The sequence below is a fragment of the Colletotrichum higginsianum genome, chromosome 5 (genome assembly GCF_001672515.1).
Source record: "Colletotrichum higginsianum IMI 349063 chromosome 5, whole genome shotgun sequence".
Classification (NCBI taxonomy): domain Eukaryota; kingdom Fungi; phylum Ascomycota; class Sordariomycetes; order Glomerellales; family Glomerellaceae; genus Colletotrichum; species Colletotrichum higginsianum.
In genome coordinates this window covers 2,861,392-2,888,699 of record NC_030958.1, presented here as the reverse complement: position 1 = coordinate 2,888,699, position 27,308 = coordinate 2,861,392, and the positions used below count along the sequence as shown (strand labels likewise).

At 57.3% G+C, this 27,308-nt stretch overlaps 8 protein-coding genes across 8 annotated transcripts; 2 read left to right on the top strand and 6 right to left on the bottom strand.

Moving 5' to 3' along the window:
* Positions 1-738: 738 nt before the first annotated feature.
* CH63R_07744 (C6 finger domain-containing protein) lies at positions 739-2,929 on the bottom strand (the record flags this gene model as incomplete). The annotated part of the gene is made up of 3 exons (XM_018302718.1): positions 739-1,000; positions 1,057-2,516; positions 2,570-2,929. 3 exons carry the CDS (start codon positions 2,927-2,929, stop codon positions 739-741), a joined length of 2,082 nt encoding a protein of 693 aa, XP_018157496.1.
* Positions 2,930-6,970: 4,041 nt separating this feature from the next.
* Positions 6,971-8,471, bottom strand: CH63R_07743 (Extracellular aldonolactonase; the record flags this gene model as incomplete). The annotated part of the gene is made up of 3 exons (XM_018302717.1): positions 6,971-7,315; positions 7,372-7,834; positions 7,891-8,471. 3 exons carry the CDS (start codon positions 8,469-8,471, stop codon positions 6,971-6,973), a joined length of 1,389 nt encoding a protein of 462 aa, XP_018157495.1.
* A 2,491-nt stretch (positions 8,472-10,962) lies between these two features.
* On the bottom strand, positions 10,963-13,988 carry CH63R_07742 (Phosphatidylethanolamine N-methyltransferase; the record flags this gene model as incomplete). Its single annotated transcript, XM_018302716.1, has 3 exons — positions 10,963-11,004; positions 11,070-13,744; positions 13,802-13,988. 3 exons carry the CDS (start codon positions 13,986-13,988, stop codon positions 10,963-10,965), a joined length of 2,904 nt encoding a protein of 967 aa, XP_018157494.1.
* Positions 13,989-15,902: 1,914 nt separating this feature from the next.
* On the top strand, positions 15,903-16,364 carry CH63R_07741 (uncharacterized protein; the record flags this gene model as incomplete). The annotated part of the gene is made up of 1 exon (XM_018302715.1): positions 15,903-16,364. The coding sequence occupies one exon, from the start codon at positions 15,903-15,905 to the stop codon at positions 16,362-16,364; it is 462 nt and encodes a 153-aa protein (XP_018157493.1).
* Positions 16,365-17,322: 958 nt separating this feature from the next.
* CH63R_07740 (Eukaryotic translation initiation factor 3 subunit G) lies at positions 17,323-18,380 on the bottom strand (the record flags this gene model as incomplete). Its single annotated transcript, XM_018302714.1, has 3 exons — positions 17,323-17,547; positions 17,609-18,263; positions 18,361-18,380. 3 exons carry the CDS (start codon positions 18,378-18,380, stop codon positions 17,323-17,325), a joined length of 900 nt encoding a protein of 299 aa, XP_018157492.1.
* A 743-nt stretch (positions 18,381-19,123) lies between these two features.
* Positions 19,124-21,544, bottom strand: CH63R_07739 (Peptidase family M20/M25/M40 protein; the record flags this gene model as incomplete). Its single annotated transcript, XM_018302713.1, has 1 exon — positions 19,124-21,544. One exon carries the CDS (start codon positions 21,542-21,544, stop codon positions 19,124-19,126), a length of 2,421 nt encoding a protein of 806 aa, XP_018157491.1.
* Positions 21,545-25,010: 3,466 nt separating this feature from the next.
* CH63R_07738 (uncharacterized protein) lies at positions 25,011-25,733 on the bottom strand (the record flags this gene model as incomplete). Its single annotated transcript, XM_018302712.1, has 1 exon — positions 25,011-25,733. One exon carries the CDS (start codon positions 25,731-25,733, stop codon positions 25,011-25,013), a length of 723 nt encoding a protein of 240 aa, XP_018157490.1.
* An 833-nt stretch (positions 25,734-26,566) lies between these two features.
* Positions 26,567-27,133, top strand: CH63R_07737 (uncharacterized protein; the record flags this gene model as incomplete). Its single annotated transcript, XM_018302711.1, has 1 exon — positions 26,567-27,133. One exon carries the CDS (start codon positions 26,567-26,569, stop codon positions 27,131-27,133), a length of 567 nt encoding a protein of 188 aa, XP_018157489.1.
* Between the last annotated feature and the right edge of the window lie 175 nt (positions 27,134-27,308).

The window sequence follows — 27,308 nt, the reverse complement described above, 5'->3', positions numbered from 1 at the left end:
TTGTAGTTGTAATTTGCATGTGCATAAAGGGTTATTCCATCAACAGTGCCGTATTGTACATTAATATGTCAGCGTTTGGGGCCACGTTCCCGGGCCAGAAAGGTGTAACCGTCCTTCCTCCTCAAGCCCCCGACGTGCCACCAGGTTCCCAAAATCCATCATCATCACTCGTGCTCATCAGTCATCATCTTCCCGAAGAGAACCTGGAGCAGGATATCGCCTGACGGCCCGTTTTCCAACATGGCTGCTGGAGGGTCGATTTGTCAGTTAAGCCGCCGCTCCTGTCTGTGGAAAGTGGCAGCATGCCAGCCGTCTCCTTTCCCTCTGGGGACGATGAGGGGCCGGGGGTGTCGCCTCGAAGCGGGTTGGCGCCGGATGAATCCATTGGTCGCAAGGGCGAGCGCCGGGGTTTCGGTCCGAGTAAACCGTCAGACCAAGTATTACCCGCCAACCAGGCCTCTCCAATTCGCAGACGAGGCCCAACCCTCCTCCAAGTGGCGCAACCCCGGATTGTTTCTGTACCCCAGATGTTTCTCTGGTTGTCTGCTGTCCTGCACGCGCTCTGCTGCGGTCGCGACCCTACAATCCAGCTCCCCCCCTTCACAGATCCGGGGTGCCCTGCCCCGCATGGACGAGCGGGAGGGAGGAGGGAGGCCGTCGAGGATGTATCGGTAGCCACCCTTTGTGCTTTTTCGGACGTGTGTCTCCTGTTCCAATACAAGGTTGTGTGACGGGCTTTCACCCGCTCAGGTATGCCCTCCTTCTCACTTCGGCCTCCTTGATGATTTCTGCAGCTAGGCTTAGGCTAGGGGCCAGGGTCGAATATCGCTCAATCTCCATCACCACGTCATTAATGATCTGGTCAATGGTTTCCCGATGAGGTACGAGGGTGAGGAGGATGCTGCTCAGAGAAGGCGACATGGTCGCACCCATCACCAGTAACGTCTGCGACACAATAGAGAGGGCACCTTGCCATAGGTAGGGCATGTGTCCGGCGTGACTGCGGCGCGTTAGCAGGCGGTACGGAGGACCATAACCACACACACGGGGACTTACTGCTGAGAGATGTGCTCCAACTGCCGGATGGAGGCTTCGAGACATTTGTGGCAACTGTCGCGCACTGCAGGGTCCAGGACGGCTTGCTCATTGTCCAACACAGCCAATATGTACGGGCGGTAGATGATTGTCCGGCAGGCAAAGAACCGCAAGCGCAACACCGTCTGCACCGGATCGGCGAGCAGAGTGCGGGTGAAGGGGAACTGCAGCGGCATTGGCAGGCTCTCATACCATTGCGTCAGCTGGAAGTCGAGTTCCGCCACCACCGGCTCCAGGCTGGTGGTGGAGGCCATGGAATCTTTCGAGTAGATTAGCTGGCTCACCCGGTTGAGGAGCCGCCGCAGCGCGATCTCGGCCAGGAAGTACCAAAGATCGTCACGGCCAATTGCCTCTTGTTCCTCGCCCTCGAACCCCCCGGGCAGGCCAACATTCTCTTCAAACTGGACGACGCCCGAGTGTGGCAGATCCAGCTCGGCCAGCAGGTCGCTCTCGAACAAGAGTGAGTTCCAGTAAATACGCTCCGTCAGTTCTCGCTGGTTCGGCGGGACTCGGTTGGGCGACATAAGCAGGAGCTGCAACTTGGTGCTCGTGGTGCACAGGAGATTCCAGGCCTCGAGCGGGCGCACGAGGTAAAATAGGTAAGCAGAGGCCAGAAGGTGACACTGGGCAGCCAGGACATTGTTGGATGTCATCATGCCCGGCAAAAGAGCCCAGGCGGCGGTGAAGTACTGCAGGCCGGGTGCGTCTTCTCCGGGGACGATCCTCGAGATGCTGCCCCTTAGGCTTGCTTGGCCCAGAGCCAGGACCAGCAAGACGATGCAGCTTTCTGCTCCCTCGCGGAATCCGTTAGAGAGAGCCGTCCGGTAGTGGCTCCTCCACGTATAGGGGTTGACGCAGGCGTACCACACGTTGACCCGCTCGAAATAAGCCTCAATGTAGGCCGTCGTGTTGGAGAGATCGACGCACGGCGTTTTGGTGAGCGAGTGCAGAGGCTCGCGCGCCATCTCGAGCTGGAGCAGAACCTGCGGGTCGTACGGACGGGACACGAGATCGCGGATGAGAGGCCACTGCAGCAGGTGGAGAGCGGCGTTCGTGTGCATTTTGGGCATGGTCGAGATGTTGGTCGGGTTGTTCCACGTGCCCAGGCCGCCGTTGGGGATGATGGAGACGATGTTGCCGGACCCAGACACGCCCATCATGCTGTCCCCGCCGTTAAGGCCGGAGCCGTTGCTCATGGAGGGGGATTCTTGGCTGATGGCGATGCCGTTGGCCTGCCCGGCAACCATGTTCATCTGCAGCAGGCTTTCGATGCGGTTCAGACGCTCCAGAATCAGCTTGTCCCCGGCGTCCAGCTTGATGCCAGGCTCTCTGTAAACACATTCGGCGCCCAGCTCGGTGCAGAGCTTACACTTGGGCTTGGTTCCATCGCAGCGAGACTTGCGGGACCGGCACACCTCGCACTTGTCACCAATTAGCACAAGAGATCACAAAAGGGTCGGGCGGAGTCACGTACTGCGATTGTGGCCCTCCTGCGCGGGTAGTCGATGCCGACGTCCGTGTTCCTCCTCTTGAGCGGGTTGGAGCCGTCATCGCTGTGCTGCTGGTTCATGCCATTGGCCAGGGCATCTGGGCGGTTGTCGGACGACTGAGACATGTTCCGGGCCTTTTGTGCGGAGCCGAGGATGCCATCTCTGCTGAAACTGGAGGTTCTTTGCGTCTTGAGCGAGGCGGGCGACTTTAACGGGTGTATGCCGTTGGTCATGGACGGCGAGGGCACCTCGATGTTGAAGGTCTCGCGTGACGGCACGGAAAAGGGCCTCCCCGCGTTGCCCGTGGCCGAGCGGGGAGAGTCGCCCGTCGAGGACGGGGACATGGCCTGCGTCTGGGGGCAAAGAAGCTGCGTGGACGACGTGGTGGGCGGGTGTCGGTGCGCCGCGACAGTGCAGCACAGGACGGGGGGCGGGCGGTGGAGTGTGTGACGGGTGATATCTGGTCGACGACGACGACGACGACGGAGCGGCGATCGTGGCGAATAAACAGCTAGGCGTCTTTGTCGACGCGGGTTGCGGTGCGACTCGGTTCTCAAAAGCGATCACTCACGACGAAAGGCGTCAGGCCACGCTCGAAGGTATCGAGGCTGCGTTTCACGGAGACCTTGGAGGAGGAGGATGATGATGATGAGGGCGGGGAGGAACGACGGAACAGTGAGAAGAAGGGATGGATGCACGGCAGTGGAGCAGTTATTATGGGAGAATCGGTGACAGGGGAAGAGGAAAATGCGGAGGATTTCCACACGGGGGCCGGTGGTGCTGTCGCGGAGACTGAGTAACTCTCTGAGAGGAGAAGGGGGGGGGGGGGGGATGGGAGCTCTCGCGGCACCAAAGTCCGGAACTGTATCTGTACACTGTCTTCACTTTTGCCATGCCATCAGGTCGACGGGGGAGCTCTAACTTTGTCCTATTTCGCCTCGGACCCCAGCTTGGAATCGTTGGAGCTATTGGCGCGCTGGTGACAGACACGCAGTCCCCCCAAGCAGACATCAGGCCAGGCTAGGTATGTAGGCCAGTCAGAACCAAGGGTTGCGACGGGCATAGGACGAAACGGGGATGGGATGGAAACGGGGGATGGGTTGGGGAGGAAGAGGACGAGATGTGGGACCAGGGTCATCATCGTAAACGGGGCCGCGCCAGAGGCTGCAGGCCCTGTCGCTTCTCCATCCCATCCGCCCCCCAGATAGACCGAGTGAACCTGGGATGGGGAACGTGGTGCCTGGCGCGAAAGTACAATGTAATTTATGGGTGTGCTGCTGCCCGGGGCTTGGATGCGAGTCCATGAGACGGCACGCGGTGTAATAGCTATCTGCTTGGAGGTACCTAGGCCCTGTTTCCATGTCGACATGGTCTTGTAGTTCGGGGGGGGTTGGCTTGCTTGTATCATTAGGTGTATTTGTTGAAAAGCGGTGATCGAGGTGGGGGAGAGCTTCGCATTGGGGGAGGGAGCTTGACGCCGCGGAGACTGGCGAATCTTTTGGCCAGGACAGACATAGGAACCTACTTACCCACCTACCTACCTACCTAGAGTGGGGTCAATTGCTGGCTAAGGAGATGTTTCTCGAGCCGCCAAAAACGGTAAAAACTGGGAAGGCTAACTAACCGTTCAGTCGACCGATGGCTGGGATGACATCCCCAAATGTGTGTGCCGTGCCGCACAGCTCGCTCAACGCAGGCCACAGGGGAGAAGGACCCCAAAGGTCTCGAATCATGCCGTCCTTGGTATCGATCGACCTTGCCAATCCGGGGGAGGGGCCCCTAAGTTCTAGCGTAACTGTCCGCTCGGGGTCAGCGGGGGGGGAACGTGGTGAGTGAGGGGAGGGAGGGGTGTCAGTTGGGCTGGGGTCGCAGCAGCAGGAGCAGCAGCTGTTGGATGTTTTGGCCACATCCGACCGGCAGATTGAGCTCCGTGCTGTTCATCTCGTCTCGCATGACGCGCGAAAGGACCGCCGGAAAAGGGCTAGAAATGAGATACTGAGGGTCGTCGTGTCGACAACGGTGGACCAGGCGGAAAGGCGATGTGATGAGTGAGATGTTCTGCAGCGAGAATTCGTGCGGTGGGGACGACTTCGACGCTACAAAAAGCACCTCAGTATCCGCAATCAGTAGTAGCTTTGGAAGAGTGCGGGTCACACACACATACACACACATACACATAGACAGGTGCACTGTTGATGATGTCCTGTTGTTATGTCAATGCCCGGTGTCGTCGATTTGGTCCAAGTAGAAGGCCGGCTCGTGTTCCTGATAAACAAGCCATCTAACCGGACCTACGGCCTAGGATATGTAGCAAGGTGACGCCAGACGACCGTCGGATTTACAGCTGAAGTTGTTCAGGGAATAGAACGCCAGAGGCACGAGCATGAGTAAGGTACTTGCAAGTTACAATGCCAGGAGTGACTGAAACGGTACGCACTTGCCCTCCTCTACCTCTACCCAAGTAAGGTACCTAGACAGGTGCCTGTTTGTTCGCACTCAGTCCTGGGCAGCTCTTGGAAAACAGAAGTCTCAACGTCTGTTGCTTGGCAGTCTTCCGCCAAACCGACTCTCAATGGGCGAGGAGTCATCGTCATGGGAAAACGTGGTAGCCCTGTCGGACCCGTGCGCCCTTCTCTTCACTGGACGGTTACTTGGACGGCCACCCGGGCGCCCATCCCTCCACCCTCCATCCTTTATCATGGTGACTGCTGATGTACTTCATTTCGCTCCCGTTCCTCATCTCGCTAGCCTAGCGATGCGTCGAGGCCGAGTAGAATGGTCGGGTCCAATCTAACAATCTCACCATCAAACCGACCCGGGGGGAGAGCCGACTGTACGAATAACGTTGCCAGAAAATGAGTTATGGTGGATTGCGGGCGGTAAAAATAAGAACATAGTCATTGATCGCCTCAGGCCCAGGTACGGACGGGAAGATCCACGGCTGCTCGATGCATGTATCGTTCTGCCTGCCTGGTCACCAGCCAGATATGTGCGAGCCTAGCAGAGGGGCCGCGAGAGTGAATCGACCACCCTCTCCGACTACCTACCTGCCTCTGGATTTCTATTCGATACCAAACTTGGCCGTTTCGCAGCTCGCTGCACGTCGACGAAACTAGGGGAGCCCTCCTCTGCCATGTTCGGCGACACCCCCCTTCCCCTCCCCCTCTTTCTTGATGAGTCAAACGGTTGGTCACTGCGACCTGGGATCCAGGATCCAGTGTGCCATCGGACCAAAGCTTGGACATGGACACTTTCCCATCTTTCTCGGTGATCAAGCGCGAGGGAGGGGACTGTCTCGTCGTCTCGTCGGTGCCAGCTCCGAACAGGCAGGCCTAACCTACCTCCCGTGCTGCCTGGGTACCGGGAGGGTTCTCTTGCTTTTTCATGGCCCACAGGCTCCTACTATTATGGCTGATGCACCCCGCCGGTCTGCCCAGGAGCGGACAGTCCCAACGACTCCGGTTGGGAGGCAGCCAGCCGTGTACCGAGGCCGAGAGTCGCACTACGCTGCCCGCCCATACCCTCATGAGAACCAAGACCAGGTGGAACATTGTGAGCGATGGGGACGCATTGTATACTATCGCAACCGATGGACAGACACTTGCGAGTGTTGGCGCCAACAGCTGCGGTATGGTGGCCGGAGAGTTCTGGGTCTTGTCGACCGGGCTTCACTATCGACTCATCATGTTGGCATGGCCCGTTCGCCATGGACAGTCTCGTACGAAGACATCCCAGTGTCAACCAGAGGCCGTGTTAATTCCATCTTTACCTTGCCGTACCAACAGTTCTACTTACGTGGTCCCTGTCCACTAAAGGAGATGCTGCCTACATATCAGCAAGATTGCACAGCAGCCACCGGAACCTGGTCTGGGGGACCCAGCTGTCATTGTCACTCGCTGGCATGTCATCTGCAGCTTGTTACACACCCCCTCCTACTCACAGCACCGTACATACAGACGTCTCGCCCGGATCCGAGGACACCCAGGCGGTCTTCAAGCGGCTTGCATGCGAGCCGCCCTCGGCTACGATATCGAGACCCCCCTTCATCTCCCCGCCTCGCTCGGGAATGAATGCTGGTGCGCGCCGCCCTTGGCAGCCAAGGACGTATGTCGGGGCCGTATTGGCGAATGGTGAGATTTGGAGTGAAGGCGGCTGCATTATACGTCAAGCGTGTTCTCTCCCAGGTACATCAGGCCATGCCAGCTTTGGTGTCATCAGTCCGATGCGATCCGAAAACCAGGCGTTGAAACCGACGGCAGCCAGAGTTTCTCCCAAGGGATTATGAATTCAAGTCCACTACATGTGCGCGTCTCTAAGAATCGATGGGTATGGCAAATATGTACGGATATGCAAAGCCTTATATGCAATCTTTCTGCTAAAAGCAACTACTCATCAAAGATGACGGCCGTTACCTCGCCCTCGACCTTTGTGCTCGCAATAATGTCTCCCAGCTTGCCCGACGCGACATCGCGGCTGATGATGACAACGCGGCTGTCCGACTGCAGGCCGACAGCAACAAGGTCGCCGGCCTTGTTGACCGAGAACTGGCGGGGGATGCGGCCGCCCGCGGGGAACTTCTGCAGTAGCGTGAGGGCGCCCGTCTGCGGGTTGATACTGAAGCTGTTGAGCGAGTCAGAGGGGATCTGCGCGCCCTCGCCGTTGGTGTCGGGGTTGCTGATGCTGAAGGCCGAGTCGTTCCGCGAGGAAACGGTGAGGAACTTGCCGTTAGGCTGTGTGCGTGCGTATTAGCCATCGTGAACCCTTGATGCATCGAGTCCGAACTCACCGAGATCCAAATCTCAGCACCGCTGGCTCCGGCAGGCGCAGTGGCACCTTCGCCGTAAGTAGAGCTCGAATACACCTCGGTGAAGCCGAGCGTCTTGTTCTTGCGGTAGGTGACGTCGTATGCGGTGACGGTATTGGACAGTTCGCCGATGACGTACAGGTACGTCTTGCCCTCGGGTGTGACGAGGAACTCGACGTGGCGAGGACCGCTACCGGGAGCGGCCTGGAGGGAGTCGACAGCAACCAGGTTGATGCCGTCGACGGCGAAGACGCGGACGAGGTCGGCACCGAGGTCCGGCGCGAGGACAAACTGGCCCTTGGGGTCGAGGAAAACCTCGTGGGGGTGCGGGGCCTCCTGGCGAGACGGATTCGGGCCCGGTGCCGACATGTTGAAAGTCTCGGACTTGACCGCTGTGAGGGCGGCCGGGTTGGAAATGTCGAACCAGCTCACGGAAGAGCCGCCACTTCTCCGATGTTAGCCTATCTAGGTAGTCAAATCGGCCGTCACGGCAAAACGTACTACTGAGCGACGGCCAGACCCTGGCCTTTGTCGCCGTAGATAACGGCGCTGACGGGGCCGCTGATGGTCTCCGTCTTGGCCAGTTGCTGGAGCACACCCTCGGGGCCAGTTGAAAAAGAAGAGACGGTTCCAACGTTGGTGGTCAGACCTTCATCAGTGCAGTAGAGCCGGGAGTTGGCATGGTCAAGGGTCAGCCAGGACGGACTGGGAGCGCAGCCGTCAGACGACGAGAGCGACTGCAGGACGGACTGGGTGGCGTTGTCGGCGGACAGGGTAAGGTTGAGGGTGGTGATGGCGCCGCTGTAGGAAGACGCATAGAGCAGAGTAGCCGCGGCCGGGGACGACAGCAGGAGCGGCAAAAGGCCTGCAGGGGCGAGCAAGTCTCGCATCATGTTGGGCAAAAGCAGGATGGCGGCGCTGGCACACGAATGGCGCTGTGATGGGGAGGAGACGTACAGTACCAGCGCAAGCACAAGGCACAGAACAAGTGTGAGGGTGAAAAGTACGTGTCCGGGTGCTGCGAGGTGGCACGAGAAAAGGACTGGGCAACGTTGGCATCTTGAAGGGCGAAGCCGGCCCATGGTCGGCAGTCAGAGGAGAAAGAAACCAGGGGCCAGATGAGAGGATCCTCCTGGCCTGTCAACGATTTCCCACCGAGCTTGGTTCCTCACCTCTCTGCCTTGGAAGCTGCGTGGACCACTGGGCTCGAGACCGGGGGTCTGTGTTTCCTATTTGGGACAGCAATGGGATTCCTCCGCGATTCTGGTAGCAACCTTGATCCAGTCTCACTCTACCGGGGACGGCGCTTCCGCAGCGGCAGACCAGGAATTGGCGGAGTGGTCGGAGTCTTGTCGGAGTCGAAGTACGCGGTGCAGCGACTTTCATGACAAGCCAACCCTGACCTGGAGTTAGCAAAAGCGGACCCGTTGTACGAAGTACAAATAGACAAGTATACCAGTGGGGTGAGACAAGGGGGCTCACGATATTTTTGTCGGGGTTTATTTACACTCCTAATTTTACCTTTGGCAGAAGCTTCAGGTTGAGTGCCGTCCGAGCTTGTTGATGCGTTCCCGCACCCCCCTTTTCAGCGAACGAACGCACCAAGATTGGACGAGCAAGTCAGACCGTATCTACCTGGATACCCAGTGAACCGTGTCGACAGGCCGGCATGCACCCTTTCGTATGCTTTTGTTCTTCACGCGGGGAGAGCCTTTCACTGACGTTCAACACATGCTCTCAAAAATATGTGGTGGGTGGAGAAGCGTACAGTAGTTCTCGGTCGTGTGCCGTGTGTGATGCGGAGAAGGTGGGGAAGAGAAGAAGTCCAGGACTGGAGGCATAGGCGGAGAGAGTGAGGGGAAGGGGGGGTAAAGGTGATGTCGGGCGAATCAGCATAGCCTGTTGACTCGGATAATGGCCTCATGCATAGTGGCCGTGTGCTGCGCGCGTGGGGAACAACGAAATTTCCATTTCCTAATTTGCGTCAATTTTCTTCAGCCCGACGACCACCAACCCGTCCGACCCTACCGCCAATTAAGCCTACGGATGCCTCAACCTCGACTGACCAGTTCGGCTTGCTTCTCTTGGACAGGCGGCCACAGTCCTGACACAATCAAATACCAACACGATTATCAACACAACCGCTGAGCGCATTGCCGAGCGTCCATCATCGCGGCAGACTGTCTCGGTTTAACAACGCAGCTTGGCACCATCGCCAACGTCGTCGCAATAGCACCCCCTCCCCTTGTCCGCCATCCGACCGAGCCGCCGGCAGTCGATAGGTCAGCCAGGGTCACAGAGACCCTCCCCCTCTCGCCGTGCACCCCTCCACAAAGCCGCCTGGCTGGGTGCTGGCGGGAGTCAAGTGACTCTGTGCATTCATAATGCAAGCAGGAGAGTTCCTCGCGAATCACTCCTATGTGAGATTCGGCTGGGGATGGCATGCATCACGGTCCATGTGGCTTTCTCCGCATCCGTCTCCTGCAGCCATGGCCCGTTACGGCTTCTCTCCGTGCGCTCGTCCTACGGCATAGGCCGATCGGCGTACGGACACAGAAACTTATTCTCGCTGCACCTGGATCTGGCATCTGCCATGTGCTAACGAGACCGCAGCATATGGTCGTTGCCTTGACAGATCGGTCTGGTGAACTGGTTGGTGATGTCTGTTCCTAGGTATGCAACCTATCTCAGTTGTATCTGTAGACATGCCATAGCCTTGGGTGAAACCGACTTCGCACTCAACCTTCGAAGCCGCGACGGCCCACCGGACTGAGCGAGTATGTATTTCTTGACACCGAAAACGACGCAAGGCCACCAGCGGCACCTGGCCATTCGCCATTTCATCGGTCAAAGTATGGTTCAACTGCATGATTGCCTTGTACGAAGTGAATCGATCGGTGGGGAGAAGACGGAAACCCCCGCTCGCACCGCTAGTCCATTACAAGTCCAAGACACTAGATGGTGTTCCTACTACCTGAACTGGCACGGCTGGTAATGACTAGGGCCAATTTATAACAGCCGACGCTATAGCTCTCCCACGGCTCCATGTGCCAGGGGGTGTAGCATTCAAACCTACGTTCCAGCCAGAGCCCCGTTTCTTCATTTCTTAAAGGCTAATATCGAGGCCAATCGGATCTGGGAAGGGGGAGCGTCAATCTTGTGGGTAGCTCACCTCAGGACCATGGACAACAGGAACCTGGAACCCGTCCTTCGGTGCCGTGTCTCGTTGAGCCGGCCGGCTTACTTGCTGTTTGGTGAAGGTTGTCAATGTTCGAGTTCCATTCCTGTATGGCGTAAAAATCGCTGTACGTGCGGCTTGTTATTTCTCTCAGGCTAACTCACGGACGCCATCCCCACGCTCCTCCATCCTCAAAACACTTCGCAATCGGGGCCAACGGGGTCGCTGTTCAAGTCAAAGAAGCCCGTCATTCATCCAACCGAACAGGCATCATGGTCAAACTGCTGTGTGCCCAACCTCCCTCCCATAGTTCCAACAGCACTTCACCGTTGAACGGGCACACATGGTCTAGCAGAGGCGGAACAGGACGTACGCACAGTCACGTTCATGCTTTCTCAAACCTCGTGGGAGTAGTATTTCCCTTGGAATGCGACAAACTGTAGGGCGCCTGTGACCAGTCAGCCAGGGTAGTGTGGGTGTCAAGATGCGCCGCGAGACTTACCAGAACCTGCTTTGCGTTGCAGATCCTCCAAGCCATCTTCTTGACATTCCCGTCAGCGGGCACGATCGCGGGTGCAAACTCGATGCCAAACATCTGGTGAATAGCGTAGACGATGCGTTTTGCGTACTTTCCGTCCCGCTCGACATAGCCGCCGAACGCTTCGTCGACGGTGGTGGGCGCGATGTCGGGATCCCGATCGCAGCAATTTTGTACGAGGGGCAGCAGAGCTTGCTCAACGGCCTTCTCGTACATGCCATTGGCGTCAACCTCAACATCATCCTCGTCAAACTTGCCGATGCGAATTTCAAAGGGCTGCGAGATGGTCATGACATGGTGGGCTCCAGCGTGGTGGTACCGGAACTCGAAGACCCCCTGAGTCCACCAGAGCCGGTCGCCCTCGAAAATCACCTCGCCCTCGACCAAGTCGGGGTCGGACGGATCCTGCCTTTTCACGGGGCGGTCTGGGACCAAGATTGCCTTGTCCGCCGTTGCGGCGTCGTAAATACCGGGCGTCGTGGGCACCCACCGGCCAAGGGACGAAACCTCCGTTACTTCTCTGGAGCGGTTGTCGGTCACCATGTAAAGTCCGATCCAGTCCTTGCTGTCGTGCTTCGCAGGGGCGCGCCACTTGACCTTCAAAGGGGAGCCGTAGTCGAACATCAACGTCTCGGCCCCACGGTGGAAGCGTGCCGTCACACTCTCTTTCCCGGTGGCGCGCTCGTTCACGGCCGAGTGACTCGAGGGAGTGCCTTCTACGGAGAGGGAGTAGAACTTTGGGTCCAGACCGGCAAGATCGGGGGACAATCGAGTCACGGTCAGACGCGCCGGATACTTGTTGAACAAGGCCGAGGTATCGCGAACGAAGGTCTTGATGCCGGAGGCGAACTTCGGGCGCGCGGTGTCGAGAAACTCCTCAATGAACTGCGCCGTATCATCAATCACCTTATCGACGCCTCGCTGCCATCCCTGGACGGGCGGCGGGAGAGAACGTTTGATGAACTTTGTCAGGCCTGCTTCCTGTCGGAGCCCCCTGCCGTAGGTCTTTTGCATGTGCGGCTTCTCGATGAAGTTAATGAAGCCCAACGTGAATAGCTGGCTAACCAGCGCCATGATGAATATGGCTCTGCTCCACGTGATGAGAGCAGATCCCCACAGGCCAGCCGTCCCGAAGATTCGTTCCGGGTTGTTGAGGAAGCGGTAGATGGATTTGTATGTCAGCCTGGCGGTCGAGTCGTAAAAGAAGTCGCCGTAGAACCAGCCAAACTCCCCGAGCGATTCGTAGACGCTTGCGGCCGTCCAGATTTGCAGCGCAACAAGGCCGGCTCCAACGACGTGCTTGAGAAGGACCCATCCGTAGGCCCAGTCTTCGGGCGGTGAGTACATTTTCCAGCACGCCGCCATGAAGGAGCCCGTCACCATAACCAAGCTGAGGTGGTACATGCCCTTCCATTGGTTCCAGGCCTCGGTGTGACTCTCGCCGTACTTGAGAAAGTGCCTCGTCCAAAATTTGTTGCGCGACTGCCACGCGAGGATGGCGCCGAGGCCCAGGTGATACCAAACGCGCCAGAACAGAGCATGCAGAACGAAGAGGACCTGGTACAGCGGGGTTGACGGCGTGACCAGGGTCAGGACTGCCAGGTAGAAGCCGAGCAGCAAGACGGAGGTGTCCGTGATGCGGAACAGATCGATGTTGCTCAGGCCAATCAAGTTGTGCACCTGGGGCGGCGCCTCTTGGGACGCCAGCTCCGGGGAGACGGAGGCTTGGTCAACCAAAATATCCTCAGTGTCTGACGACTTGATGGCGACAAGCTCCGGCTGACCGCTGATGGGCGTCGAAGCGACCCGCTTGCGAGGGGCAGGCGGGTTGTACGTCTTTTCAATGTGCGGGTTCTCGACAATCACCAGGAAGGCAAACTGGGCGAGGTGGGCAATGATGGAGATGAAGAGGACCTCGTAACTCGCGGCCATCATGGAGATGCCGTAGTAACCGGCATAGCCAATCGAGTACATGGGATGAGGTGCCATCTCGAAGACGCCGTCAAAGGTCAGCTCCTGGTCGACGAGGTAAAAGAAGTCACCCCAGTACCAGGCGTAGTCTTTGACGACACGATGGGCATCGAGCTTGACCCAGAGGTTGAAGAGAACCAGGAGAATGCCGATGGACCACCGACCGACGCCGACCAACACATTCTCGCCCTCGGGGGTGTGGCCACAGATCATGGCAAAGAGGCAGTAGGACACAAAGTCACACATGAGAATCAGATCGACAACACGGCGGAAGACGAGCCAGGTGTTGTACTCCATTGGGGCCTTTTCGAACTCGTAGTCCTCGGGGATCTTTGTCTCGAGCTCGCGCTTGAGCATGTTGTAGAGCCAGGGCCGGGGCTGCTTGCCGGAACCGGGATGCTCAAAGAGCTTCCATCTCGCGGCCCACGTCTCCAGCCTACGATGTTTGGACTGGATGGTGAGGAGGTAGCCGATGCCGATGTTGTAGGCGGCGCGCCAGAAAAGGAACACGAGGGCGAAGATGGGGCGCTTCAGGTTGCTGGGGAGGTAGTAGGCCGCGCTGATTTGAAGGGCGAGGATGGCCAGAACGAGCACGTCAGAGAGGTTCTTGGGCTGTCTCGGGTCAAGCAGCTGCGACACCATGTCATGGGTCGTAGGTACAGTGAAGACTGGCAGACGGACGTCAGCAGACACGAGAGACGGCAAGCTCGCCGTGGGGAGCTTACCTGTGCCATCCGGGGTTCGACCAAACGTCTTCTTGGGCTTCTGCTCCAAGTCCTCGATCGTTTCAGTCTCGCCGTCCTTGGTGATTGAGGGGTCTAAATCCTCGCTGTTGCCATCAGACAAGGTCTGCCTCTGGCGCAGGCGCAGAGAACCAGCATCTTTGGCGACGGAAGCGGTAGAGAAACTCATTCTAGTTGGGGGGGTAATTCTTGTAACAATTTGAGTTGCCGACAGGTCTTGAGGGTATTCACACGCAAGGAGGTCGGTAAGGGCGTTGTGCGAGGGTGGTTCTGATGCTCAAAGTGTCCATGAGCCGCCAGTGTCTAAATAGAGGTTTGGAGATGAAGTGTCCCTTTGTGCGCGCCACAGTCGAAACGCGGGGCGGATGAAACAGGCAGAGAAGAGGATCGGTAGGGTGTAAAGGAGTAAAGAATGAGAAGGAGAGAGGGAGAGAGAGAGAGAGTTGTTGAGGAAGCAAAACGTGGAAGAACGTCACAGACAAGGGTTGAGGGTGCAGCTTGTGGTTTCCAATGGAAGGCAACTGGAATAGCCCCACTAGCCAGCGAATTTAGATGGAAATGCCCGCCCGTCCCGCTGTTGTTGAATGGTCTTTGCCTTTTTTACTACCTACCTACGAGGAGTGGACACTGACACTCACTGACTGGCCTTTGCATGTGATTGCTGAGACTGAGAGGGCAGACAAGTATCCGTAGCCTCCCCCAGGTTCGTCAAAGAGTCAACAATTCGAGCTTAGACGATTCAGCCGTGTACGGCGGTCCAGCACCGGCACAAAGCTGCTGATGTACAGGCTCAATCATAGCATTAGTAGCGCCAACCTACTATGTACCTATGTAGAGAAAATTCTTCGCAGCAGCTGAGGTAGTGCACACAAGGTTCGTCATGGCTAAAGAGTGAGCAGGAACCGGAAGACCAAGCAGCGTGTCTTAGACATACGTGTCTCTCTCTCTCGCTCGAATGGTCCCCCCCGTGTCCCCCCACTGGTGCCCTACGCATCCTGGCTCGCGCAGGAAGAAAGAAAAAATCCTTCACTCTGCTTCCAGCGTATTCCCTCTATTCGAGCGGTAGCAGCTGCGACAGACCTGTGCCTCTCGTGTCCGTACGTACCTCAGGCAGCCCCCAACCTGCAGCGCAACCCTGCCTCGACCTTCCCTTACCGCGCCAAGTCTGACCCACTTAATAGCTTACCTAAACCGAATCCGGCTTTGGCTTCGAGTCGTTGCGTTCTAAGCGAGGACCTACTTCTGGCGCTCGGGCCAGTGCACAGCACGGTCAGGAGAGCACGTGCAAGCAAGAGACTGACTGACGGTTTGGTGGGTCAGCCGTAGTGATTGATGAGCTTTGGACTTGAACCCTCAAAAAGTCAACATCACCAACTTCATCAAGACTATGCGAAAGATCGAATCAAACGCCGCATGAGAGCGGGAGAGTATCGCATTGCCCTATGTCTATCGCGCCGGCAGAATCTAAGCCCTACTTACAGAGCCAACTTGTTGACAGGGACATGCCCGTCTCACCACGCGATGCAAACCACCAACATGAGCCATTCCCATTAACACCCCTCCATAGGTAGCACGTGGACCATGCGCGACACGCGGGAGATTCAATTGTTATGCTGTCCAGAGGTTGCTTGAAGACCACTCATTCGTCCCTTAACCCTGAAGAGAGAGACAATCCTGGTCAAGATGTCCAGGGTACGCCGGCCTTTCGCATGAACTCGTAGAATGAACCGCATCAAAACATAACCCACCACGCACCAAGGACCCCCTCATGCCTCAAATTTCTCTCCCCGGTCGCGTTTTTCTTCGCAATGAGTGCCCGGCATCGTTCGAAAGCTGTATAAGAACCGGTACTGGAGTTCACAGGACCTATCCTCGAACCCCTTTTGCGCCTGGTCTTGCCCGCCAAAGTGTCTCTACTGACCTCCTTCATTCGTTGACCGCGTCACATTTGACAACCGACATCTGCTCATTACAGAAATCAAGTGGGAGACCGCTCTGAAATAAGTCAGCGAAGCTCTTGTAATAATTGACAATTCACGCCTCCAGCCAACACTCCTCCTAGTTACCTACTACCACCACCAAGATGGCAGGTGACACCCCAACGCCCTCCGTCGCTGGCGACAGCAAGCCGCTGCCGAAGCGCCCCGGCACTTCGGGCACCGAGAACCTCCTCAAGACGAACCGCCGCCAGGCTTCAGATAACTACCAGCGCGCCCAGCGCGCCGAGCGGGCCTACCGCGCAAAGAAGCGCGCCACCGCCGCCCGCGCCGACCTCTCGGACGCAAGGACCCACTACGCTGAGTGCTTCAAGCACCTCACCCGCGGTCTCGCCGTCACCATATCAGCCGTCAAGTCGCTCCCCTATGTGTTTGACGAGCGCCAGGAGGCTGCCCGCCAAAAGGCCGAGGTCAAGAAGAAGCAGCGCGCCCTCGAGAAGAAGAAGAAGCTCGAGGAGAAGCTTGCCCGCGAGACGGCCGATGCAGAGGCCGAGTCCACGCCGGCCGAGGGTGCTGAGGATGCTCCCGCCGAGGAGAACGCCGCCTGATGGACCCTTCCTCCGCACGGTTGAGGTGTCTTGAGGCCTGGTGTCTTCGTCTTCTATTTTGCGGCTCCCTCTCCGAACCGGCACTGCCGCCTTCCTCCTTCGTGTTGGCGCGACCTTTTGTTCGTTTCACGCACGACATTAATCGCAACTCTCCCTTCAGGCATACTCGTCATACGTCCCTCCCAGGGCACCCACACTCATTTCCACCATTGCATTACTCAGCTCCTTACTATTTCCTATTTTTCCTTTGCGTCTCCGTATCGGTAGTTGTTCTCGAAACAACAACACCCATCTATCACGGCCTTGGACGACATAATGATGACGGAGCCAACATATATAGACCGACTCCCCTCATAATACACACCGCACGTATGTAGCAGGCACTCGGAAAGAGGATTTCTGGCCGGCATGTTTGGGTCTCTTTCGTTCGGCGTGTTGTCGAGGTCTCGCTCGTCTGTCGTACGCCTTTCCGATGAACTCGCAATTATTTCCTTTGTATATCGGTTGGTACTCGTCAATTTGACTGGGAGAGCGGGGCGGAATAGGAGTCAGGCCGGGGAGGTTTATCAGAGATACCTGCTTCGCACATTTTCCTTGTTACCAGAAATCTAGCAACATTAATTCCCATACAAGCACCAACCAGAAGGACGTTGAAAACTCTGCAGACCTGTCTGCTTCTTCAGGAGGCCAAACGCGTCGCACTCGACCTGCTTCGGCCAAGCCCTCGCCGACACCCCACAAACCCCTTTCAAGCGTACCGTCTGGTTTCCCGTAAGATCATGACTTTGCATTCCCGAGAGAGGGGGAGAGAAAAAGAGATAAACTACCGTACCCCTAGGATGCCAATTTTTGTACCGTTGCCGTAGCCGTATCTCCAGTAGTCGCATCAAAAGAACCGTCGTCGTTACCGTGCAACCACCACCTCTACCACCACCCCCAATACCACGCGCTTCCCAGCTTAGGCCGCCTTCTTGGCGAACTCGACTCTCAAGATCAAGTGCTTGAAACCGAAACCGTCCATCTTGGCGGCGGCCTTGACGGCATCGCCTCGGTCCGCGAAGCTGATGAATGCGAAGCCCTTGGCCAGACCCGTCTCCCTGTCCTTGGCAAGGAAGACGCGTGTGACGCGGCCGAAGCGCTCGAACATGTCGCGGAGCTCCTGCTCCTCCGCCATCTCCGAAACCTGTCGTCCGATTGTCAGTATGCCAGTCAGCCATCACGACGCCAGGAACGGAAGAACCCACGTTGGTGACACGCAGCGTGGCGAGGTCGTCCCGCTCGCCGTACTTGCTGCCGCCCATCCTGTCTCCCGCAGCCGCACCGCCGGCCGCGCCCGCTCTGAGCGCTGGCGGGACGTAACTGCCCTTCTTAACGCCAGGGCCACCAGCCGCCGCGGCGCCGCCCGCACCCGGCTCGTCGGGCATGCCCGCGGCGACATCGGCGGCGTCTCCGCCGACGGGCGCCATGGTGTCCTTGTAGGGACAGCGGGCGGTGAAATGCTCGCCGTTGCAGATACGGCACTTGACCTGCTTGTCCTTGAGCTTGTCCTTGAGGGCCTGGGCGCCGGCGTCCTCGCCCTGCTCCTTCTCGTCCTTGCGCCAGTTCGTGCTAGGGCGGAAGATGATGTTCTCGCCGACCGAGGTCGTGTCCGGGGCCGGACCCGCGGGGTCCTTGGCGCTGAGGCCGAACTTGGACCACGTCTTGCGCTCGGCGACGCGGGGGTTCACCTTCTCAGTGTGCGTCGTGTAGCGGATGCGGCGGGTCATCTTGACCTTCTTGCCCTGGTCATTGTAGCGGAAGGTGATGATGGTCTTGGTGCCGTCCTTGTTGCTGATAGTTTGGGGCGCGGGAAGCTCGGTCGATGTCTCCTCGACGTCTTCGTCGTCGGCCCAGTCGTGCCTGGTTGAGGGGGTTAGCTGATTTGGTTTCTATTTTCACTCGCCTCTTTTGCTTTCGGTGAGGGAAAGAAAAATAAAGGTCGGTGTGTGCGGCATACTTGGTCTTGGGCGTAGCCATGATGACGAATGCTATTCTCGCGTACGTGACAATCGGATCCGGGCTCGAAATCGGTCGTATCGGTCAGAGGTTTGCTGTTTCGAAGCGGGTTGTCGCGATGGTCAAGTTCGTGGTGGGGTCCTTGACGAGGAATTTTGATGGTTGATTGATTTTCGTGGTGCGCCACTGAGCGATGCAGTGGGGCAGAAGACGCTAGACCGCTTTGGCTCTCACCTGCCCCCTTCAGCCTCCTGTCCGGACACAGTACACTACGTTCGCCAGCTGATCGGTCTCGAGCCTTCCGCCTTCGATTGTCCGATCCATCATTGTCAAGAATATCTGTATCGCACTTCACACTCAGATAACACTTGTGTTCCATTTTATGTCTTTGAATTTTACTGCCTCATAAAGGCGCCTTCTATACTGATACAGGTCATACGATGCGTCACCTGGGGGCCCATCCCAGAGATTTCGTCGCCTCTTTCTACATCTGCCAAAACCAGCCATGCTTTCTATGCCCGCCACCACCGTCGAAACAGTCCAAAGGCCGTCCAGATGACGAACCACGGAGAGGGCGCCTTTCTATCCGATAAACGCCGATTTGCGCAGCAAAGGGGTATGACGCAAACATCAAAACCAAAGTAACCAGAGACATAGGAAACGTGACACCTGCGCCGTTGTGGGCTGTTCTATGGGCCGTGGTCAGAAGAAAGCAAAAGAGAAATGGTTGATCTTGTGAATGGAACAAGCGAAGGACAGACAGCCTACGCTCTGGGGCGTAGTTTCTGAGGGATGGGAGGCAGCGCGCAGTTTGGTGGCGGTGCTGGTGGGGGTCCCTCGGCGAGTTGAGGCATGCTGCGTCTGTTTAAGCTAGCTCTCGAATGGTCAACGCGGAGCATTTGCTTGCTTGATGGGGCTGGAGGGGTTGTCGGCGCTGCCCGAGGCGGAGCCCTGGGAGATGTCGTTGCTACCATGGGAGACGTCGGGAGAGGGGTGATCATATCGTCGCTCCGGGGGGACAGACTCAAGGTAGAATGCATGCTGTACCTTTTGGTGGCCATTTGGGCGGGAGGGCGAGGCCCGGTCGATGACAGTGGGAGAGGAGAGTCGCGGGCAGCCTCGCAAGACGATGCAGGGCTTGGAGTCTTGGACGGGAGGATGAAGGTCCGAAGCTCTGGCGAGAGAGGCGCCTCTTCCAGCTTGTTGAGGGATGGCGAGCTAGCGTACTTTCGCGGGTTCGTCCGAAGGGTCACCGTGACAGCCTGCTCCTTGGGACCAAGGCTGGCTTGTCTGGGAGGGAACGCACCCAACACATCGCTGGCCGAAGTCGGTCGCTCTTGTGTTTCCGGGACACGTGTAAGCACAGCTGCCTGGCCCTCCACAGCCTCGAGGCCCTGCACCGGGGATGGCTGGTCTGCCACAATCGACAGGGGCCGCGCCATGCCGAGCGCGGTTGGGGGAGTTTTGCGGGCAACCCGGGGGATGGAATCCCGGCCTCTCACCTGCTCAGGGCTAGAACAAGGGCTCTTGACGGCACTGTAACGCCTGCTGATGGGAACGCTGAAGTTTGCGGCAACGTGCGCAAAATCGGCCTCGGTGTACGTGGACTGAGACCGCGACATGGGCGAGCCCCGGAGCTCTAGGTAGCCCGAGTTTTGCAAAGACTGCCTACGGTCAAGAATCGCTGCGGCGTTCGGTCTCGGTCTGGCCGTGAGGTTCTGGTTCTCTTGGACCGGAGGGGGCAGGTCGTCAAGATGGCTGCTGACGAAGCTGTCGCGGACTGGAGAGCACGCGGGAGAGGAGCCGGCAGACGTGAGAAAAGTACGTTGACCAGACGAGATATACGAGAGTCGATTGGTGCTGTCGCGCAAGCTGTCGAGTTGGCGGCCGTCGTGCGAGATGATACTGTTGGTGGTGGAGATGTCGTCGATCGAGGGGTCACGGGTCATGTCGGCATCCGTGACGGAACGACGCTCGTCCTCATGCAGCCTCGCTTGCTCCAGTTGTAGGGAGAAGTCCGGCGCGAGTAATCGCGAAAACCTGTCAGGGTCACGGACGACCAGAGTGCGCTGGCTCGGCTGAATCCGAAGCTCGGCGACTTTGTCATCTGCTCTTGGCCTGCCGGTCTCCGAGAGGTTTTTCTTCCCCCCAAGAGCTTCGATTTCCCGGCGTAGGATACTGATCCATGACTCCATCTCATCGGCGCTGTCAAAGACCATGAGGAAGTTGTCGGCATGCCTCTTGTCGGATGCGCGGAAGGGCAGGCGTGCCAGCAGCGAACGGGAATCGGTGGTAGAGAGGCCGTTAGACTCCGTCACCGAAGACACCTGGAGAACCCAATGCTTCCCGGGAATCGCGTCACTGACAAACGCAGCGGAGTCCTTGCTTAGGTGGAGCACCTTTTCTGGTAGACGATCGAAGTTGCCATCCCCAGCATATTGCAGCAGGTAGCCCGACGTGCAGAGGACATAAATCTTGGTTGTCCACTCAAGCCTCACGGTCGACAGCGTTCGCAGATGTTTCTTGCGCGCCCTCTCGGCTGTCCGGTGCTCCTCAGCCAGCTCCGGGGTGAGTGCGAGCTGCGTCAGGTCGTCACGAAGGCTGACGCTGCCTTTTCGGTCGGTCAGGCGAAGGATAACGTCGGCGGACGTCGTGGCCGCTGGGAGCTGTGCATGCTTGATCGCTTGAGGATATGCTTGAAATAATGGCGGGGGATCCCAGGTCGCGAGGTTGCCCCGAGATGGCCTCGCCGCAGGTGCGATTTGTGGTCTGGACTTTTCCGAGGTAGTTGGTCTTCTCTGAAGGGAAAAGTCGTTAAAGGGCGGGTTGGTTGCGACGGACGTTGGTCGCGATTGGCTGCCGGGTAAGGCGAGTTCGGATCGCATCTGAGGCCAGTTGCTAATCTCGGCCAGCGAGGCGCGAATGCTGTTGGGTCGCCCGGTGTCGAAGTAGGACGAAGTTGGGTCGACTTCACGAGCGGCCTTTGCTCTGCCAAAGATGCCCTTCAGTCCGAGTCGCGAGTCTCGCCTGCTGAGCCTCTTGTCGGAGCGCAAAGGCACGCGGGTCGACTCTCCGGCGGCGGTTTGCACATTGGGTGGTCGTGCTCTGCGGGACTGTGTCGCGCGGTACTGCAGTGTTTCCGCAAAGTTGGCAGCCCTGGGGCTGCTCGGCTCGGCATCGGCCATGGCTGGGTCGGTTGATCTAGCCAGACGTCGATTTCAAGCGAATGCTTATGATGGCGAGTCGAGCAGACAGCTTCTGAAGGGGAAGTGCGTGGGCAGTGATGTGAGTATAAGACGGTCAAGGACGGCGATGCGCTCAGGCATAACAGGGAGCAATAGGTGGATTTGGCAATGTAAGTAGAGCTGGTAGGCATAAGAAACAACTGAATGTTGGCAGGGTGTGACTGTGGGTCTCTAGGACCAAGCTCTTCAACCCCAGCAGTAGTACGTAGGGGGTGGGTTTGAGAACGATTGCGAGCCTGATGAGAGGGATGCCGGAGGGGAACGCGGTCCGCTGAACTTGGGTGCGTCTTGTAAGTGTTTGCGGGATTGGAATCTCTTGTTGCTGTTTTGTGTGAAGCTCGACGGCGTGTCCAATGCGACTGAGAGATGGATGGGCGGCGGTGTTGTTAGTGGTGCGTGTAAGAGGCTGGGCTCGGGCTTGGAGGTATTGTTGGGAAAGAAGCAATTCACAGAACTGAGGTGAAAGGTATGAAGTGGTTGGATGAGAGAGGTAGGGAGTGACAGAGAGAAAAGAGGGCCTGCCTGACGGACCAACTGCACCCTGAAGAGGAACGCAGATGGAGGGGGATGAGAAGAGGATGAAATGAGACAACGCTCGCGGAAAACGGGAATGGGGGACTGGGAGGGCATTCGGGCAGTAATAATAACAATAACAACAATAATAACAACGGGGACATTGAGCAGAGCTGGATGCTGCGAGAGTGATAGAGTGCATGTGAGGAGCTCGGCCGGGCCACTAGGCCAGGTCGGTGGGCTTACTTTAGCTGCTAGCACAGACACAGGCACAGGCACAGGCGCAAGCGCACCCGCTCTGCGAGGTAAGGTGCCTCCCTCCCAGCAGGCACATTTACTGGACATACATTGGGCATTGGCAGTACTTTCTAGGTACCTGTCCGGGATGTGGTTGGCAGGTTGGCTGTTAGGTAGATGATGTTGTACCTGTCCAAGGCGACGTCCAGGCCAGGATAATAATGGATCATCTTAGTTTGTATGGGTTTTCCGCTGGTTCGCTTTGGCGCTCCTCACCCTCCTCCCCTTTCCCCCGTCTGCCTCTGACTAACTCTCCTCCAACACGACAATAGGGGACGGCGAACAGACAGAGACGCCGAAGAGACAGCGCGGCCGACGTCCGGGCTGAAGCACAGGGCCCTGTTCCCTGAACCTTGTATCGTCCGGCTTCAATGTTCCTTGGTGGCCCCCTTGCAGCAGCGCCCAGCTCGCCACCCACCCAACTGCTCTCGTCCCATGTAGCGAGCGAGCCTGGACAGCGGCGGCGGTGGCGGCAGAAGCAGGGGTTGAGCCGAAAAAGGAACACGCAGTAGGAGCGTGCTGGCTCGTGTGAAATACTGCTGCTACACACCGCAGCTCGCGGCAGTGGGTAGCAAAGGGAGAGACAGACAACGTAGGTACCTACCTGCTCATCGTCAGATTTGGTATCTTTTGGACAGGGGATTCAGGGATATGGACTCGACAAATTGGATGGGGAGGTAGGGAAATGGAGAGCAAGAGATAGAATGGGGGGACGAAAACGAAGCTATGAAAAGAAAAACTCTTCAAGAGGGTCAATTTGGACCTGTCCAATCGCCCTGTTTACTTACTGGTGGCGACAGCGACATTAGCTGTTCTCCGACACAGGAACGAGTCACTCGCTTCCCGTTCCCCATGACACACTTGGCGAGCTCATCAATGGCTTCTTCCTCTTTGGGATCCCCTGGTTACCCGAATCCATCTCGGGGTCGTATGGTATCCCCCCTGACTGATGCTGGTTGATACTACCGCAGACCCCAAACTTTGGCAGCCGGCAAATGAAGCCTTAGCCGAAAAAAGGGCGACCAATTGACAATCTTTGACAAGGGCTGCTTGCTGGACGAGCGAGTTGTCTTTTTAGTGGGAAAATATGCTAAAATATGTGGCCTGCATCGATTCTCGCCGTTCGCCAACGTGCAGCTGCGAAATGACGATACGACGTTCCGTCGTCGCTCATATCTCTTCGGCGGTCGTCATTTCAGCATTTGCAACAGGACATGAGAGACAGAGAGACACGATACGTACCGCAACGATAAGGCATTTGTGTCCGCAACCTTGCCTTAGTTGAGCTGTAAGTGCTGCTGCGTATCCGGATTTCGTGCATTGCGTGCTACATACCTACTACCGTCGTTCGTTGCCCACGAGGTGGATGCACAGCATCATAACATCCGTGCAACAACCACACCAAACAAAAACAAGAAAACAAACCCGTCCATCGGTCTCCCTTGTAGCTGGCCTCGCTGCGACGGAGTGCCTCCTCGCAGGCCATGGGTTCATCCTTGAGGCCAGGCGAGAAGAAAGGACGACAGACGGAGCTGGTGCCCCATGTTCGTCTGGGGATGTTTGGAACGGAAGGAAACACGCCAATGGCCTGCCTCCCTCACTCTTCCCCTGTTTTGCTCTGGCGAATCCCCGACGCAGAACCATCCAAAATCCGACGGAGCGGATAGCTCTGGCTTCTGCAGGGGCAAATAACGACGTTCCATTGCAAAAGGGGTATAGATAGATCCTCCCCTCCCCACCCTTCCACCAACAAGCAAACGCACTGGAACAGCAAAAGATACTGTTCCTCCAGAGTACACTGCAATAGGTACGACGAAAACACACGACTGATTCCCCACCCCCAAAGCAACCACCTCAAATGTTTGCCAAAAAGCAATTGTATGAAGCGAACCCCCCCTTCCTTGAGGAAAATGATTTCTTTGCAGGAAAAGTACAATGTGATCAGCGCCAAGGTATCCGTCCTCCGTACACACAAAAAATACGTCACCAATGCGAAACCCAATCACTCGGTGGCATAGGTACGCCATGGGCCATCGACCGCCGTGTCACAACCACTGCCAGCCACTCACATGTTCGTCCTCCCACCCACTTTTCCACGCTTCATCTAGAACCACGAACCACGAGAGCTCTGTGTGCACAGAGGTTGGCTTCGCTCGAGAGGGCTTGGGATCCCTATGCGCTTCGCCTTCACTTGTTAGCATCGTCATTTTCTCCGAGGTTTTGAAACCCTAGCTCGCAAGCTACTGACTAGCTGTTGCTCGACTCCGCGCTTCTTGTTTGCCGCTCCCTTCAAGGTTAACAACCTTGCCAACCCAAGACTGAGGTTTCGGTTTGTGAACACCCTTCCCCCTCGACAGGGTTTGTAGCCACCGACCGGCGGGGCGAAGAGCATTTCCCTCTCCAGACGACACTCAGTCCCTAGTCCTCTACCGCGGCGCACACCTTGGTTGCGTCCCGTTGAATATGTACCTTCGGGCATTAAGTCCTTTACTTCAATGCTCTACTTCAAATATCCCGTGGGCCAATTTTTGCAGACCCCCGGAGCGGATCGAGAAACTCGGGGTCCATGTCCGCCTGCTACGAGGCCATCTAAGCTTCATCTGCCGCTTGTATGGCTCCCGTCGGTTGTTCGTCGGCCTTGTCCCCCATCCCCTGTGTCAACTGGCCATGGTCGAACACATCGGCGTCCAGATACCGCCCTTAGCCTTCCTTCTCCTCGGCTGTATTGAATGGCGTCGCCTCTTGACACTCGACGAGACACTTGCACAGGCCAGCTGCTACCACCGCCACTTGGAGGGTTTCCTCCGCCATTCGTGGGTGGTTGAAGCGATCCTGTCCTTCCGATGGAATGTCGAAGTAGCAGCATGAGTAATGGCGAAAGGTTGAGATCCTCAATCTTCATGACCTCGCGCCCGTCGCTGATCATTTCAATCTTTTCACAGGCTGGCTTCGACTGGTATTTGCGTGGCGCTCGGCCAGTGCAGATGCCATCCAACCCTTTGCTGGGACGAGGACGCGGCGCTCGTGCGAAAAGCGGGTGCTTGTCCCAAGCAACCCAAGCAACGGGGTCATAGAGTACCACAGCGCACCCTCTGGTGTTCCTGCTTGATGCGGCCTCGAACCTTTTTTCCCCTTCCATTTCCTGCTCTCTTTTCGTACCGGGGAAGCTTGCCGCCGGTTCTGTATGGTTGACGACGCCCACGACTTTAGGCAGGGCTGGATGTTTTCCCTCGGCAGTCAGCCACTGTCGAAACAAATTTTCCGCCTCGGAAATGTTCACTCGGGTCAGCCAGGCAGCAGGAGTTTCGCTGCTATGCATTATCCTCAGCGCTCAAACCGGAGCAGGCCATGGTCTTCAGCCCTTGGGAGCGCACACAAGTGAGTTGACGGGGATCGATCTGACGTGATGGAGGCCATGCTGTTCCTGCAGTAGCGTCTTTTCCCTCTTCCACCTCCACCGGCCCTCGGGACTCGATCCGGTCTAGGCCCCTGATCGCCGGAACACCATCCAGCACGCCGGAATCTCTCGTGTCCACCAAGCAGGCAAGACCCTGCTCATAGGGAGCCATCGGCAGTTCCAAGGCTGTCGGGACTGTACATCGTAGAGTTGCCTAGTGAGCAGCCCTGTAACCGCTCACTGCGGAATGGGCTATGCCGTAGTGCTAGCGTTCGGACTTGTGATTCAGATTGTGGCGGTTGATGGGCGTTCGAGTTGACTTTAGGCGGCTTCAGCATTGCTAGCAATAAGCGAGAATGCGGATGTCTCATTGCCACGTTGCTTTTTGCGTCTCTTCTTCAGACCAGCGAATTTGTCACAGCAGCGACTGGCTGTGCATCTCTACCCTAGTCCTGTTTCAATATGTATCGGACGTTTCTTCTCCCGCATTACCACCGTAACCCAGTCTCTGTCTATTGCAAACTTTGGGTGCGTGCGTGGGACTGCAAGGCAATCGCTGGGTGTCGACTTGAGTTCTGGACCTCTGGGCCAGTCTTCATCTCATGTCAGCTATGAATCATGAACCAATGAGCCTGCGTCAGCTATGCGGTTTGTTATACGTTGATTCTGGATATTTTGACGACGACAGCGACGTAAAGCAGACTGGTCACAGCAGCATCATAGCCTGACGACAGTTCGCAAGGGGACGGGAGTAAATGAATGTCTCTCAGGCGATCAGCCCCGACGCAACAACAGAGGCCGGCAGATCTGATGGCCGCGACGATCAAGCGCGATACGGTCCACCGAACGGCCCAACGGTCTCTTCCGCGGTAGCACCAGCTTTGCTTTCCGATACTCGCGAGCAAGCGCACAGTCCCTGGCCGCGTGGTCCAAGTGCATATCGACCCTGGGTCATTGTCTTTGTGCCCGCTTCCGCCGTCATCGCCAGCTCTGGCTACACACGTACCATGGGCCAAGCCCGATCAACTTCGGCAATGCTTTCGGTGTACTGTCGTAGCATGTCCATAGCGGAAGGTTGGCCTTGGGACGGCAACGCCACCACCGCCCTGTGCGGGAGTTGGGCTGCCAGCTCATCCAGACACAGTAAGGGCCGCGCTGGAAAGGGTTACTGGCGGCGCCTTGATCGGCACTTGTTCTTCTACCGGTCGCCCAGCACCGCGCTCATGGCGGGAGATCCAGCGGAGAGGATCTCCAGAATAGAAGGCTCGGGCCCCGTTGAACATCACCAAACGGTGGCTTGCGCAAGGTCACCTGAGACCTAAGTTCGGCGGCGATGGACTCGACAAGAATAAACATCAGAAAATAAACATTGTTAATCCCCTCGCGAGGCTTCGTTTGACAGCGCGCCGTCCGATTTGCGTGTCTGTTTTTGGAAGCCTTTAGGTGGAAACCACCTCGAACGGAAGTCGTGGCTTGTCAGATCAACACCATACCGAC